Source organism: Thamnophis sirtalis, unplaced genomic scaffold (genome assembly GCF_051295495.1).
Source record: "Thamnophis sirtalis isolate CommonGarterSnake01/CBP01778 unplaced genomic scaffold, rThaSir2_p1.2 scaffold_4, whole genome shotgun sequence".
Lineage (NCBI taxonomy): Eukaryota > Metazoa > Chordata > Lepidosauria > Squamata > Natricidae > Thamnophis > Thamnophis sirtalis.
Window position 1 is genome coordinate 82,777,210 of NW_028261384.1, and position 17,449 is coordinate 82,794,658.

The 17,449-nt window shown below is 37.6% G+C and overlaps 1 protein-coding gene across 3 annotated transcripts in view; it reads left to right on the forward strand.

The window, feature by feature from the left end:
- The window catches only part of GALNT1 (polypeptide N-acetylgalactosaminyltransferase 1), an 83,461-nt gene that overhangs the window by 12,377 nt on the left and 53,635 nt on the right, over positions 1 to 17,449 (forward strand). For all 3 annotated transcript variants that reach the window (XR_015696400.1, XM_014070845.2, XM_014070844.2), the window contains exon 5: positions 3,101 to 3,267. Coding sequence is in view for 2 of the 3 variants with exons in the window: in XM_014070845.2 (XP_013926320.2) it covers positions 3,101 to 3,267 (167 nt within the window). In the remaining variant the exon portion in view is untranslated. The remainder of the gene's footprint in view (positions 1 to 3,100; positions 3,268 to 17,449) is intronic.

The following is a 17,449-nucleotide window of genomic DNA, read 5'->3' on the forward strand; positions in this document are numbered from 1 at the left end:
GAGGGATAGAATCAAGATTTCATGAAGTTTAGTCATATCATCCAACCTTCTTAATATATTTTTCCCCTGACTTAATTATCTACCATTATTATTTTATTATCTCCTCTTTATCTTTTCCCTTCTTTACTTCTTTTATTGATTTCTCCTTTTCTTTTATTGGCTCCTCATTTTCCTGGGCAACTTGATCTTCACTCTTTAAGCCTTGTATGGAATTTTCCAAAGTTTCCTTAAAACTTTTTTCCATCCTGTCTATTGCATTTTGGAAAAGTTAATCTATCTCCTTTACAATTCCACTCATTTCATATGGATCTCCAGGGGAAAGTGTTCAAAACCGATGTAGAATTGTTCTCTTGTCTTTTAAGCAACCTCTATTATTCCCCAATTCCAGTTGCTCAAATATACAGCTGCTGGAGTCTGTGTCCAATCAAAGGCCTACACTGTTTACAATTTATATTGTTTCCAATCTCTCTCTCTCTCTTTCTCTCTCTCTCTCTCTCTCTCCCTCCCTCTCTCTCTCTCCCTCTCTCCCTCTCTCCCTCCCCCTCCCTCCCTCCCTCCCTCTCCCTCTCTCTCTCTGTAATTTTCTCAGTAAACCTCTGGGTTTTGCTCTGGCCAAAAGATGTTGCTGATGCACTGTTTCTCTTCTACTCCTTTCCCTTAGCTTGCGTTGTATACACCATATTCTTTTAAAGTTCCAGAACCAAATTTTAATACAAATAGAGTTTGTTAAATCCTTAGATGATCACTCTGCTTTTCTTCCTTTAGCATTTATAGTATCCAAATAATCAAACAATTAATATATGTTCTTTCAGGTCTCTTTTGGCTCTGTGCTTATCTGCTGCTATTTCAGGGGATGGAAGCTTGACAAAACCATGTCTCTTCTTTTTCAGCACACTGTTGATCAATCTTTTTTAGAAAGTGGCATCTCTGACAGGAGTTAAAAAAATCAGAAATTTCTCATCCAGCCATCACATCATTCTTCAATTTTCAGTCCTTCCTCATTCTCTCCTTTCAGGCTTCCCCAGCTTTGGATGGCACACAATGGCCGTTTGTTCCTCTCTGCCAGATTGAGAGCTTCCTCTGGTAAAAACAAGGAGTGAACGATCTTCTTGTGAACTACAGGGGTTTCCTCTCTTCACCATCCCCCCAGGATGGTTTAGGTCCATTTGAACCCTCTGGCAAAGGGAATTTGACAGACTTCCATAGAGCGCTATAAAAGAAACATCGTTCCATCACGACATCTGCTTTGCCTACAAGAATTTCAAATAAAATTCTAGTACTGTTTTACAAAGCTTTAGTAAGACCCACTTAGAATACTGCATCCAGTTCTGGTCATTATAATATAAAAAAGATGTTGCGACTCTGGAAAAGAGTGCAAGAATGATTAGGGGACTAGAAGATAAAATATGAATGGTTACAAGAATTGGTTATGCATAGTCTAATAAAAAGAAGGATTAGGGGATAGCAGTGTTCCAATATTTGAGGGCTCCTACAAAGATGAGGGGGCAACTTATTTTCCAAAGCAACAAAAGGCAAGAAACAACAAATGGAAATTAACCTAGGAGAGAAGCAACCTAGAACTAAGGAGAAAATTCCTAATGGTTCAAGCAATCAACCAATGGTGTAGCTTACTTTCAGAAGTTGTGGGTGCTCCATCACTGAAGGCTTTCAAAAAGAGTGGACAACCATTTGTCTGAAATGGTATAGGGTCGCCTACTTGAGCAGCGATTGGATTAGATTGGATTGGATCCAAGGTCCCTTCCAACTTTATTACTCTATGCTCTTATGTTCTATTTGTTTCAGAGTTTTAAATTCATTGAAAAAAGCTTGCTTATTTTAAACCATTTAACCAAACAGTGAGTCTATCAATATCAATAATCTATAATCTACTAAAAATATTATGTCTGTTTGTTTGTAACTTTCAGTTGGACAAAACATTGCAATCATAGGGTAACAATTTTTAAATAAACTGTTGGCTAACTTACAGAAAATGTCCAAAATGATTCCCATGGGATTGACAATGATGTGGTTGTTTGAGTGCAGCCATGCTACTTCACTGCCAATCAACTGTGTGCATATGTTGATCATTTCCAGTCCTTTCTACCAGCTTCAATGGGGAAGCCAATAGGAAATTGGTCCTGCTTTTTTGCCTACCTGTGGTCATTCTGTTTTTCTATTAAGATGAGAAAATATCTCTGAAACAATGATGCAATGGGTCATGGGTTGTCTAGCACAAGGGTCCTCAACTTTTCTGGCTGCATGGACCGGCAGCGGTGGGGGAAGAGAGGTGATGGTTTTGTGCACACATGTCAGTGGTAGGTTGCTAACCGCTTTACTACCAGTTCATTCGTACTTGCACTCGTGCACATGCACAACACTTCTGCACATGTGCAGAAGTGTCTGGGCAGGTGGGCAGAGCCTCCCGCTGCCACTACCGGTTCGGCTGAACCAGTAGCAACCCACCTGTGTGTCTCAGCTCCTTCTAGAACATTTAGCTTGCTATGTACACACACACATACATATATATGTATCTAGGATATTCTTGCGTTCAAGAAAGAAGTATACCCGCTAAAAATGTTTGACATGTTTCTAAACAATTTAATTATAAAGGTGATACTTATAGCCAGATTTTCCAGTTTTCCAGTGCTTTAAAATATATATGCTTAAATTCCCAATGTCTGCAGTACCTACTTGAACAGCTCCAGAAGGGTTAGGGTTAGGGTCTAGCTATCTTGACTGATAAAGTTTAGCAAGTAGTTATAGGGAGTAAAACATCTTCTGAAACTGCATCTGAAATGTGAAATGTTCTACTATTTTGGTATCAAATAGAAAAATAATTTATTTTTTTCAGATATGATGTTTTATTAAATATTAGGACTTTGTATGCTTTATTGGTTAATTTATCAGTTTTAATTATTACTATAATTTGCCCTTGTAGAAACTGTTCAAGAAACTGTTTTTCTAGCTGCCTCAAAATTATTCTAGTGTGTACCTGCCAAGATTGTTTAATATTATAGTATAGAACATGTTTTATATTCTATACTAAATTGCAGTACAAGCACACTTATTGTAATTATTGTAATTATTTTTATATTTTTAGCTGTAAGACAAAAATGTATCCTGATAATCTTCCTACAACAAGTGTTGTAATTGTTTTTCATAATGAAGCTTGGAGTACTCTCTTGAGAACTGTTCATAGTGTAATAAACAGATCACCAAGATATATGCTGGAAGAAATTATCCTGGTAGATGATGCTAGTGAAAGAGGTAAGAATTTACCATTCATTGCATTAGTTGCCATTTGGACATACTTTCTAGATTCAGACTTCTCTTTCAGAATAAATCTGTATCTGGAGAATGTTTGAAATCTCCCTTGATTTTAGTAGTTGTGAAGGAAGGTTCCAGGTCTACTGTTGGTTTGTGTTACATTTGTATCAGGGCAGGTTGAGGACCAAATTGATTTCAGAATCGATCATAGCACAATATATTATCCATTCTTGCCTGCACTAAAGAAAAAAAAGTCAATCATGCTGTTTCTGTTCTTTCAATTAAATTTTATTGTAAGATTTTTTTTTCTAAATTGCTAAAATCTTGTGAGAGTGTTAGTTTTCATAAGATTCTGGTTTTTTTCATCTAGACTCTAGAGTTCAGTACTGAAACATACTTGATTGTACTTGTCAATTACCTTTAGATGGTTCAGGATGAGGATGCTGCATCCATTCTCTCAGCAGCTTTTAAAGCTGGGTCTTTCAGCAGCTTTTGAATCTATTGACTACAATATTTTACTGGATCAATTCTGGGTACTGACATCAGGAGTTCTGTTTTGAAGTGATTTTCCTTTCTTTGTGGCTGGTAGCAGTAAATTCTGGTTGAAGAAGAGTGGTCCAGTCTTGGGCACATATTATATGGGTGCCTTAGGGCTCAAGTCATTGTGCTACTTACAGTAACATCAATATGAAGCTGCTGGAGCTATCTGCATCAGCCAGCATGGGATTCAGTGTCATCAGCATAATGGAGTGGTTGCGATCTCCCACTCCACAGTATCAGAAGTGTTGACATCTGTGACTCTGAATGAGATAACACTCTCCCAGAGATGTCCCAAAGATGCTTTTTTCAAGAGGCAACTGGACTTTCTGTTTTTTTCTTTGAAGCTATTTTGCTTCTCATCCAAGAAGCTTCTTCAGCTCTGAAGAATGAATGTCTTCAAAGAAAAACCAGAAAGTCCAGTTGGCTCTTGAAAAAAGCACCTTTGGGATAACCATGACATGAATGACTGAGAATCTCCATAGACATAAAAGTTATATATTTTGTAGCAGGAAGTTAATTCTCTGTCAGTGAAATCCCACAGTTAATTGTTTTTAAGCAACAATAAAGAGTACAATTCAAGCTATTGGTTATCAACTTTTAAGTTATATATGGCACAGGACTATGTTACTTGCAGGTCCATCTCTCCCTTTGAGTATCTGTCCATCTTACTAGGTTAGATAGATTGAGTGTAATCTATGTCCCTTTCCTTAAATGTTGCCATCTGATACAATCTTGGAGGTGTGTCGTGGGTGACTTTTTCAGTCCTTTGGAACAGAATCAAAGAGATTTCTATATTTTTAGCTTTCTGTAGGCCTGTGAATACCTGGCTATTCTGTCCTATTGTCTAAGATAGGGGTTGAACTGTGTTAATGTTTAACCTGACACCTGGGGGGAAGGATACCTTTGTTTTTAGCTACATTTTATAGATAATTGTGAGCCACCTATAGTCGTTTTATGAAATAGGCCACCATGGAAGTCTTGTAAATAAATGAATAAATGTGGGTAGATGGTCTATCTGCAGTAGCATTGCATATTTGGACTGCTGAAATATCTATGGACAGGAGCAGAATTACTGTGGAATGTTGTAGCAGCCCATTGAGTGTATTGTAGTATATTAGTGTAGTTGGATGGATATAGATGAAGTTGGGTTGTATTGGAGTGAAGGATGAATATGTTTGGAAGCTGAGGTGGAGACTTGGGGATTGTGGAGCTATTGGTTTGGGTGCAACCTTGCCTTCTAGTTCTCATATTGATTGCTGGTGCTAGTTGACCAAGTCTTCAATGCATCTGTATCCAGTTGCTTTTATGAAATTCCAGATCAGATTATATAATAACTTTATTACATTTAGCAATGTATGAAATGAAAATGAAAATAGTATGAATATGGGGAAGAGGAAGGGGAAAAGAAAGAAGTATAAGTAAAGGGGGGGGGAGAAAAGCATTGACATCCAATTCCTTTTAGTGCTTAGAATAAAATAATAACAAATAGCCTCAATTTTTTACTTTTACATACTTAACATGTACTATCCATTTCTATAACAACAAACATCTCTAAACAGCAAAACCCAATGCCAAAGTTTCTTTTTTTTCCTGCCTCAAGGACAAAATCTAGAAATAGTTTTAAGTGGAAATAAAGTTGGATCTATTCCTTTCTTGATTAAAGCAGCTAATTTAGCCATCTCTACTATTCTATCATTTTGCCGGCTTTTCATCATTGCGGAAATTAGACTATCTTTCAATTTTGTGCATAAAGCATTGTTGCTGCTATCAACATATATAATAACAAAGTTTCAGATCTTTTTCAAGTTCTTTGTCCATTCTTATCCCAAAGAAAAGTCTTTAGTTTAATTTTTATATTCACTTAAGAATCTTCTGTATTAAAATATGAATCTTATCCCAATATTTCTTTTCTTTATCACAAGTCCATCAAAGATGGTAAAAAGTTCCTTGTTTGCATTTACACTTCCAACATACTGTAGGAGATGACCAGCCTGGGCTCAAGGGAAGTGTTAAGTCCTTCATCAGTTTGAAATCTTTTCATGCCTACAAAAGATCTAAATCTAGCCCTTCTTGAATTTCACTGACCCTTATCTATCATCAATTTGACCTGACTGTTAGTTTAGAATTTTGTAGTAAACTAGCATGGATTGTACTCATTTGAACAACCTTGGTTCCTGATTTGTTGTGCTTGACACATCCATTTGAAATATCTTTAAACATCTTCGACAGTTTATTGGATTTTAAATACCAATGGTACATCATTTTATTAAAATTATTCATTAAATTATAGTATCAATTTTAAATCCTTCATCCACATGTTTTTCCATTGTTGAAGCATTATTACAGGGGTGTCAAACTTGATTTCATTGAGGGCTACATCAGGGTTGTGTTTGACCCTGAGGTGTGGAGTGAGCATGGCCAACATGACATTACTCGTGTCAAGGGAGCCCCGTGGTGGCCTGAGCACTTTGCCAGCAAAAACAGGTTCCCAAACTCCATTTTTGGCTGTGATGGCGTCCTGCAACCCTCTGCTTCTGAAAACAGAAATTGGGAGGCTGGGAAGGGATAAATCACAGGTTGATCTGCAGGCCATTATGAGGAGTAATCTAACTATTTGAAAGAAAAAGTTCTCAGAAAGTAGGTATAATCTAAAAGCTATCATGGAAATTTAATTGATGAGAGATTGATTAGAACACAAAAGCTAAATATGACAACTTTTTAAAAAGATGCACAGAACAAAAAGAGAAGTGAAAGATTTGTATAGAAAGAAATTAATTATCTTGAATATACTAGTTCCATTAAAAGCATCTAGGTAAGACAAAAAGAGTAAGAAGAAAAGTTGTATCTTTATGTGATGAAGTTTACACCAATGCACATAATGTGAATAATGCTTTTCTAAATCATGTTTACAAGAGGGCAGGAATTCAACTATCTGATATATGTTGTAAAACCAATTCTCCTAGTATGGGAATTCCAATGTTTTTTCTCCCTCTGATATTTTCATTTTTTTAGACAGAAGGAGTAATGAATGGAATAAAGATATCAGCACTTTGGGAAATAATGGCCATGTTGGGTTGGAATTCAAGTAAGGTTCAAGAGAAAAAAAGCTGATGTCAGTCATGGACAATGGATTTCAAGAAAGCTGTTTTGAATGAAATCAGGTGAATAAAATATGATGGCTCAACATTTCAAAAATAAATAAGCACAAGAGTTGAGAAGACTGAGAAATAAAATAAGGATGGGGTCAATCTCTGTGAGGAGAAGGCAAATAAGAACTTCAATAGTAAAGTAATGCCAAAATCAATCTACCATATTTTTCAGAGGAAAAAATGCTCCAAAGTATAAGTTGCACCTAACTTTTGGGGAGGAAAACAAGGGGAAAAAACTGCCCCTGCCTCCCAGCAATTTGCCTCCAACACCAAATAGTACAGACAATAACCCCTGTCAGTATATTTCTGAGCATGTGTGCTTGACCCATAGAAATAACAAAGAATTGGAGAAATGTACATTATGGCAGTATATTTAATGCCATAAAGTTTTTTTAAATGTAATTACACTAACTCCTCCCAATTATTTAAATAGATCTACTCCAAACATGACTACGTCAGGGTCTAATTGGACAATAGGACACTGTTACATTTCAGACTATACTTGTACAGAAGCTGTTAAAAATGATGTGACTTTCTGGAAGTATATATTATTCTCTGCTATTTAAAAGAAGATAACAATGGGTCTCTTCAGATCAAGCATTTATTTTAAAAAGCTTCTTAATTTTGTTAAGTTGTCTGGAACAATAATAAAGCAGTCTTTAAAAAAATAAGTCTAATAATTTGAACATTCTATAGGCATTTATAGTTATTAATTTACCCTTCTTGCAACAAACAGCCTGATTAGCATAAGAAAAAAAAATCTGCCTCCCAGCCATTTCTTCATTGCTTCTATGCAGCAAACAGCAAGTTTGACTTTCAATTTCAGCTTGGGCCTCCCGATCATCAGCTGTTTCAAGCTGCAGGGATTGCCATAGTCTATTGCTGCCTCCGGAAGCCCAATTTCCCTCATTTGCTGCAGGGAAGTAAATTGCTGGGAGGCCGACGGGTGAGTGAGTCTACATTCAGTGTATAAGATATACCCAAATTTTCATCCACTTTTAAGGGGTAAAAAGGTACGTCTTCTGCTCCAAAAAATACGGCAATTGTCAAGTTAAGAAATAAAAAGATCTGTAAGAAACGAGAGCAGAAGCTAATAACTAAAGAATACAACTGGGTAGCTTCAGCCTCTATGGATATAGCCAAGAAAGCTAAAACACGAAGGAGAATAAAGTGATGAAGCAGTTATCAAGAAATGTGAGGATGAGGATGACGAAACATGTGAAGTAGATAAGTGGGGAAATAGTTGCCTATGTATAAAGTAAAAAAAATATCATGGAGGCTGTTGATTTGTTGCACAGAGAAAATAAAGAAATACTGATGAAGTATAAAAATAGAATTGCCATTGATACCAAGAGCCACTCTTAACATGACTGTTATACACATGATATAACATGAAGATATATCACAAAAAGATTGTGAAAAGATTCACAAAGTAATGAAAAATCACTTTGCCTCTTTAAAAAAATTAAGTTGTATGGGTAATGTTCAGTAATGACAGTAAAACAGCAGCTCTCAACTCTGGGGTGCCAGGGATCAGTTCCATGGTGAAAAAATTTTCTGCGGACCAGAGAGGGCATAGTTTTTCATGCTGCCTGGATCCCATGCATGCACAGATAGGTTTTGCTCATTTGTGTGGCCCAATGCCAGTCTATGAAAAGAAAAGCCCTGTGAAGATGGATTTCTGACATCATAATTGGATTTCTTCATTGTGCTCTCTGTTGGATTCTGTGTCCTGACAACAGCATGTGGAGCCTTCTAGGCAATTATTTGATAGGTTTTTTTTGCCCTCCTCTGTATCATGCATCTTCTGGAACTGCTCCTTCTTATTCCCTTACTTTTTTTTTCATAGTGAGAGTACATTATGGTCTTTGAGATTTCATTTGTTTGACTACATAATTTAAGCAGCTCCATCTTGCAGTGCAGGAATTTTGGAAGTAAGTGCCCATCTTCTGATGACCAAACTCTTTGTTTTCATTTTCTTGGAGAAGAAGATGGTTCTAAGTTTAATATCTATAATATTAAGTGTTCAGAAAAAATGTTAATGATTGGAATGATTAGAAACATTTGCATCTTTTGACAAATGTCTTGGAAACACACCTTCAAAGTAGTTCTGCCCGCACGTGTTAGGAATCCTCTTTTTTCTGCTGTTCTCTGGTGCCTGCCTGACTTGTGGCAAGAGGAATTCCACTACACTAACTAAGGTTTTATTTCTTCCTGTTCAGGCTCTTCAGTCTAATCTTCACAGGTTAGGCTGCATAGCCCATTTTCTGCATGAATTGAACTTGCTACTTTAAGCTCTTTAAGAGGTTTTTTTTTTAAGGGGGTTTTAAAGGAGCCAAAATAATTGAATTCAGCCAGTAACAGAAGCTATGAAAAATGTTCAGTATAAACCTGAAAGTAAAAAGTTATACCTGCTTTTCTCAACAAATAATTGCAGTTTGCACAATGAAAATCTCAGAACATTTTGCCAAAGAAATGTACTCATTGTTCAAAAAAACCACATTGTCAAATAAATATGTGAAGGCTGCTCAGAATATCTGTCAATTTGGGATTTAAATACATCTTAATCTTATTTATCTTACTCTAGATATCAGAGCAGATTCTTGTTTAGGTCTTCATTCATTTATATCAACATGGAATAATTTCAAAAGGAAACAGAGTATATAACTTTAGAGCCCAGTTCTGAACTTTTTGTTGCAACTCCAACAATATTCCGTCACGTCTGATTTGCTGTGATTAGTAAATAGAAAAACTCAATTAACAAAATGGAATTGAGAGCAAAAACTTCTGATTTGTATATATAGATGAAGGTATCATCTGATTAAATAAAATTCTACATTCTGCTCTCCATTGAATTCCATTATTGTTTTGAGAATTTTAAAGAAAGTAAATGACTCCAAAGCCAAATTAAAAAGGCATTGAAATAACTTTGATGAGTGTCCTGACAACTTAATTGAAATGAATGCATACCATGATTTAGGGGTTGAACAAATAGTATCCAATACATGGGGTGTGTGTGTGCTTAAGTGTGTTAAACCAATGCAATACCATGACCTACAATGTAAGTATATCTAGATCTAAATCCTCTTAACAGATAAAAACTATCTTAAATTGTACTCAAAATACTGTATTGTGTTATGTCTTTATTGAAAACATTTAGAAAAATCTTTTCCTCTGGCTGGAAAAATTACATGAAATCTTAGATTTTGTAATTATTGCTCATCCCTTTAGCAGCAGTGGTAAGCAGTGGTGTCTTGTATCTTGGCTTGGCAGTGTTTTGATCTGCTCTTTCTTATATATCAGTTTGGAGGTATTTATACAGTAACTATTTAGACCAGTGGTAGTCAACTTGGTCCCTACTGCCCACTAGTGGGCGTTCCAGCTTTCATGGTGGGCAGTAGGGGTTTGCTGTAACTCTGGTTTATAAATTGTATAAAGTAAAGTTACTTCCCTACTTTATAAACCACCATTACTGTGGAACTGGTGGGCGGTTAGAAAATTTTACTACTAACAGAAATACAAAAGTGAGCGGTAGGTATAAAAAGATTGACTACCCCTGATTTAGACAGTTTACATCTAGTCTCCAGACCATATTTTTGCTAAAATCTTAATTGTCTGTTTTTGAAAGAATTGACAGGACCTAGAATCTTTTTGTGATGTTTTAAATAAAAAGCATTGTAAGTGATTTTCTTTCAGCTTTATTTTTATAGACTTTGGGGCAGGATGCATTATCCTCTAACACAGAGTTTCCCAATCTTTTTGGTTTTGCCGTCTAGCAGGGGAGAAGGGATAGTTTTGTGCGTGTGGCGGGCAACTGTGCAGGCAGCTTCATTTACGCAAATAACAGACATGTGCCCACTGTTCAAAGAAATGGCATCCACCCACCCACTGCTTGCCTGAGCAGCAATGTGTTCTTGGCCGAGTGGGAATTCGCACTGCCACAGCCCAGATCCAAATGGCTCAAGTCCCTGTAGTGGGCTGCGGCCCGAGGGTTGGGGACCCCTGCTCTAATGTGCAACAAGCAATTTGTTTCACTTCCAGTATGTATAATTTGTTGCACTTCCAGTATGTATAATTTGTTGCACATGGATCAGTACTATTCATGAAAGAAGAAGTTGCTTATCTCTAACTTCAGTATAAATCTTTTGAGGAAACATTTGGTTTTTAAAAAAATAAGTAATAGTTGAACTATAAAGTATTAAGAAAATTTACTTTTATCATCATTTGGCACATAAAGTCCAACTACTATTGATTTTATTCCATTAAGCTCCATTTCCATAGATGCAATTTACTGTACTCATCTGATAATATTAACTTGAGTTAAAATTGGGATTTTATATATAAAATGACTCAATCTTTTTTAAACCAATTGATTTAAATTCTTCCCCATGTCTTTTATTTATTAAATATTAAATATCTTGATATGTGTTTCTGAAGACAAATTATATCAAGCTACAATTTCCTCAGATAGTGAAATATTATTTTACACTTGGATGGGATATTTGCCTCATTAATACTCCATGTTGACTTCCTGGGGGCGTGGCCTGTTGCCGAGGAGGGCTCAACCGAGCTCCTCTCAGAGATCTGGTCTGTATATCTAAATAAGATCATAGATATCACCCCTTTTTGCTAAGAAAGGGGCAGGGAGTAGCTCTGTATGCTAGGGTCTATTCGTAATCCACAGCCTTTTTCTTTTTTTGGCTGTGGACAGAGATTAGATCCAGCGGGAGCGGAGCTTTTATCTCCAGCCAGTTCTTCTCAGCTGCCTTTTTTTGGCAGCCCCAGACAGGCTAGCCCCCCCCCCCAGGACAAAGCAAAGTTTTTTCAAGCTAGGAATGATACGGGCGGGTCCCACTCCTGTGAGATTTATGTTTTTATTACTATCTTAAATACCAGCACCATTTGTCTCAGAGACTTCTTTGTCTAAATGGATTCCAAAATGGCGATTTCTCTCCGTTGGTGATTGATAGTGGATGTACTTAGCCGGTTTTACCTTCCTGCAGACCGCTCCTTAACAAAATAAAGCCTTTTTCTTTGGAAACAGAGGGGAGCAAAAGCGTTGCTTATCTGTTTATTTATTATGGCACACAGATCAAAGAAGCGCCTTGCTACAAATGAGTCTAAAGAATCTAAAGAATTTTTACTGGAACCACAGCCTTTGTCTCCTATGCCCTCTACTGGAGAATTTTTAACACAGGAATATTTCTTTAAAATGTTTAATGATTTTAAACAAGAAATTAAGGAATTTGTATTGGAACTATATGATGATTTAAAGTCTAAAATTAACCAAATGAAGGCGAATACGTTCGCAGCCATGTCTGCCCTGTCAGATTATTCTGTTGAAATAGAGAATAAATTGGAAAGCTTGGAGAAGGCTAATTTTAATTTGACTACTAATATTCAAATATTACAACAAAAAATTAGAGACACTGAAGAACAGCTCGTGATGACAAATTTTAATAAGAAGGCATTTGCAATAAGAGTTAGAGGATTCCGTGAAAAGGAGCAAGAGAATCTGAAACAGACCTTTGCTGAAGCCTTCAGCCATGCGGTGGGAAGCCCGGGACTTAACTTTGATTGGCAGATTCGGAAAATCTATCGTCAGAACTCATTGGTAGCGGAACAGCGACAGCTCCCGAGGGACATAATTATATATTTCTCCACAAAAGAATCCAGAAACGCGATTGTGCAAAAGTTTCATAATAACAGTCTCCGAGTTGATGACCAGGACCTGATTGTCTTCAAAGATATACCTTTCCAGATGTTGAGAGCAAGAAGGGACTACACCTTTTTAACTAAAGAGCTTAGGAGTCAACAGATTCGATACAGATGGGAGGCCCCTGCCGGCATTACGGTTACATTTGAGAATCAAAGATTTCGTCTTAACTCTGTTTCGGAGGCCCGAGATTTCTATTGTAGGACTTTGAAGGCGGGACTTCCTGACTCACTTGGAAGAGAGGAGAGACAAGCGGAAGGAGAAGGCAAGCGGCAGGCTACGTGGCTGCAAGATGGAGGGGGTAGCCTTTCCTCCCTCGGAGAAGCAGAAAAACGGAGATCGAGAATTTAGACACCTCAAAATATTTGCCAAAGTTGTGGACTGAATGGGGGTTTGAGACCTCTCTCCGGTAGAAAAAGCGGATTAATTCTTATTAGAAGGGAAAGTTGGGTGAAACTACTATGAGCTAGATCTTAAACTAATGTCAGCATAAATTTGATAGTGGTAAACATCAGACAAGCAAGGGATGAGGGTAAAATATAAGCGGAATGATTTACGTTGTTTAAAGCTTATTAGAAGAGAAAGCCGGTTGGGATTATCTTAAGATAGATGTAAAATGAACGCGGAACGAATTATGTTGTTTAAATTTTGTTAGAAGGGACTACTTTAAAACAGAAGGTTAACTGACTTTTGTTGAAAGTATTATTTGAATATGTGGAATGATCCATGCTATTTAATTCTTATTAGAAGGGAAAGTTGGTTGAAATTACTTTGAGCTAGATCTTAAACAAATGTCTGCATAAATTTGATAGTGGTAAATATCAGACAAGCAAGGGATGAGGGTAAAATGCATGTGGAATGATTTACGTTATTTAAATCCTATTAGAAGAGAAAGTAGGTTGGGATTATCCTAAGATAGAAACTGATTTTTGTGTAAAGTAATACTTGACCTACACTGCTTAAACTTTACTAAGAAGGGGAAGCTTGGTTAGATTATTTTGAATTATTGTTTGAAAAGGAGGTTAAGAAATATTATTTACGCTGTTTAAATTTTATTAGAAGGGAAAGTTTGATTATTCTTCTGTAAAGTAATATTTGAATATGTGGCATGAACCACGTTGCTTAAATCTTATCGGAAGGGATCATTTTTGGTTAGATTGTATATTGATGTCTACACAAACTTGTATAAATGTTTATCTAAATATAAGGTTTAGGAAGAGGAACGGGAGAGTCTACAGAAGGTTGGGGTAAATAACAAAGAAGTAAGAGACGAGAATAAAATATAGATAGAATGACTTATACTATTTAAGCATAGATAAAGATGGGGGGCTGAGATCAACACAAAGAGTGGTTTCTTTTTTTCCTTTTTTTTTCTTTTCTCTTTTCTTTTCTTTCTTTTTTTTTCCTTGTTTTTCTTTCTTTTGACATATTACTTTTATTTTTAATCCATATGTATACAAGATACTTTAGACAGAAGGTAGTGCCAGGTGTGGGCCCTGGGAAGTCGGGAGGATTAGGGATGGGGATTTGGGGTGGGGGGGTGGGGGGGTGTTAACATAGTCTCAATAAGAACAAGAATGTATTTATATACAGTGGTTCCTTTTTTCTTTTCTTTCTTTTTTCTTTCTATATATATATATATATATATATATATATATATATATATATATATATATATATATATATATATATATATATATATATATATATATATATATATATATATATATTCATATTCATATTCCTTGGTTTATTTTACTTTTATTAGATCAAACAATACTCGAATAAAGGCATACACCAAGGAGGGAGGTAGAGGGAAAGAAGAGGGAGGAGTAAGGAAGGAGTAAGGGGAATGTAAGGAGGGCGTGTGGGGAGTAAGGGGAGAAGGAAGGTTTGAGGGGAAAGGGAAGTAGGAGGGGAGTGTTAGAGGGAGAAAGGAAAGTTGGAGGGGGTAGATGGGGTGTATGGAGGATGGAAGCGTTAGATGGGGTTGTGAATGATGAGTTGTGTTTCCTTTTTATTTTGTTCGTTTTATTTCTTTTTTTTTCTTTTCTTATAGCAAATACCCTGTATATAAGTGATTGCAAATGGAATGTGAAAATGAATAAAATATATTAAAAAAAAAAATACTCCATGTTATATACAGTATTTATTATCTGTCTTTAGATAACATAGCAAATGCTTGTGCAGATATCTCTACCGCCTCTTCCTTTTCCATATTGAGTTTGATCTACCTCTAATAGTTTATCTGTATGCATTTCTTCAACAACATTCATAGTTAGTTTATATTTTATCAAGAAATCTTTGGATGAATTATTTACATAATTCAATCTAAATTTTTGTTCTTGGTAAGTAAATATCAATCCTTCAAATTTGTCCCAGTGAAATGGAATTTTTCTCTTTAGAATATCTGTGAGAAAGGAATAGATTTTCTCTTTCTTAGAATTCTGACAATGATTCCTTCAAAGCAATTATATCCATATTTTCCATTCTCAATTTAAGTTTGAAATGGCAATATAAAACATAATATCTTGTTCTTAGAAGTGAACTAAAACATCTCTTGGTACTTTTCTTGTGGTGACAAATCTGGATTTGCTCTGCATATTTTATCTATTTCAAGATTTAATTTCTTTTCTTCCTAATTAATTAATTGACCCAAAGATTTAATTGTTCTTCATCTAATATCCTCTCCAGACAATTTGGGAATTGCTCAAATCTTAGCTGCAGTTGCTTGAATTGTAGTTCCAGGAGAGCCCTCTTGTCCAAGTTAGCTTCATACTGGATAGCTTTCTTCTCCGATATATGCTCCAGAAAATCTACTCTATCTGTTATCTGTTTAACATCTGCAGTTATGTATCTCCTCACAGAGTTCCTTTGAAAGTATATCAATTTTTAATTCAATCTTTGCTCCTTCCCTTTGCCTAGATTGCTTCATTTGTTTTAATTGTGTATTCTTACAAAATAGTTATTAGGGATTCAAGCTTTCCTTTTATCTTCTCTCTGCTCTTTTCCATGTCACTATAATCCCAAGATATAACTATAATTTAAAGACTAATAACATTAATTCCATTTAATTTAGTGCTATTAGTATTAGTATGGTCTTTGGCTCCTCCTTGTGGTCAAACAGCACCACTACAATACAGGTCTCAAGTAAAGTTCTGCGCATGTGCGGGTTTGGAATGGCGACCGGGCTTTTTCGCTCTACACAAACTTAGCGAAAAAGCACCGGGAAGCCTCCAAACGGACCGCAAAAATCTTTGGAAACAGCCCCTGGGAGAGCCTGAGAGCTGCGGAATCCAAAGGACCTGAAGAAATCCGGAGGCTTAACATTCCCTCCACAGTGGCAGCCCGGGTTGTCCAGCTGCGTGAGGACGGCGGTGCGCGGCGGTGATAGCGGCGCGCGGACGTTCGGAGTCTCCCCTACCACCTTACCACCTTGGATCCCTGGAAGCCCCTGGTGCTGCCTGGTGAGCCCCCTGGCCATTTATCTGCTGGCCCCTGGTCCTATTAGTCGCCCCTGAGCAGCGGAACAGCAGCTGCTGGAGTTGGAAAGAAAGCGTGGAGGAAAGCATGGAGGGAAATGGCGGCGCCAAACAGCTGACTCACAGCATTACATCCTTACATCCTCCTTTCTGGCCAGCCTGTTGACTTCGCTGGAGCTGAGTGACTGTGACTGTGACTGTGAGCCCTGGTGACTAGTGAGCTGAGAGGGGCTAATTTTTAATTTAGTTGTTCATTTTAAAGAAGGGGGCTGTCGGAGGCTGCATTGAAACTGCGGATTGAATGGTGTGCTTGCTACCGTCCTAGACGCCCCCCCCCTCGGATCTATCTTTGCTCACTTTACTATCTGTTACCTACTCTATTATTTATTATCTGCTGCCTTCTCCTGCGGCCCCTAGGAAAGACCTGGCCGTCCTAGGCTAACTGGTGTGCTTCCCGGGCAGGGAAGAGGACGATCTTCGAATTGGGCTCTGCGTCGTTGTGGCCCCCTCCGGACTTTGCTCCCTGCTTGCTTGACCATTGGGAGGAGTAGGATTGTGGCTTGGCTGGCAGGGAGCGATAGAGGATGGCGGCTGCAGTGACGAGGATTGAGCCCCGAAAACACCAGCATTTTCCCCTCCATCTGCAAGAGTGGCACAAGTCAGCCTCGAACTTTGGTCCCCTACATTGGGGCCCTCATCTACCTTTAGGAAAGAGACTCTTGAATATACAGCCCGCTAACCTCCACCAGCGGGGTAAGACTACATGGTTGCCTTTTACAAACTTTGGAGCTTCACATTCAATCTTGCTTGTGTACGGCCACCTTATATGTTACGCACTTTTTGACTTGGTGGCCAAGGACATCTCCCCAGGACATGGGAAGGGAGAGGAGCAGATTACCGCTTCCTCCACTGTTTCCATATTACTATATATTATAACTGCGCAATTTTTAAAATAGTATGCTGAGTGCATGGGAGTTGGTTGGAATTGAATGAATGGCCCACTTTTAGTAATTGTTGCTTTTGTATTTTTATATGTTTTAAATTTCACGTGGGAACTGTTAGTGTGGATAAATGAGAATGTTTGACTCGGAGGACCTGCTGGGGAAGGCGGGGGGTACCGGGGTGGTTGGGGGGACCATGGCCACGGGAATGGGTCGGAGCATAGCGGTCATGACAGGGAGAGGCAGATACGGCGGGGACTTTAGGGCGGGCCATTACCGGGGAAGGAGGGTTCCCTACATCACAGAGATCCCTCCTTCCGGCCCTATGAGTCCCACTCCAAGACCAGATGGCGC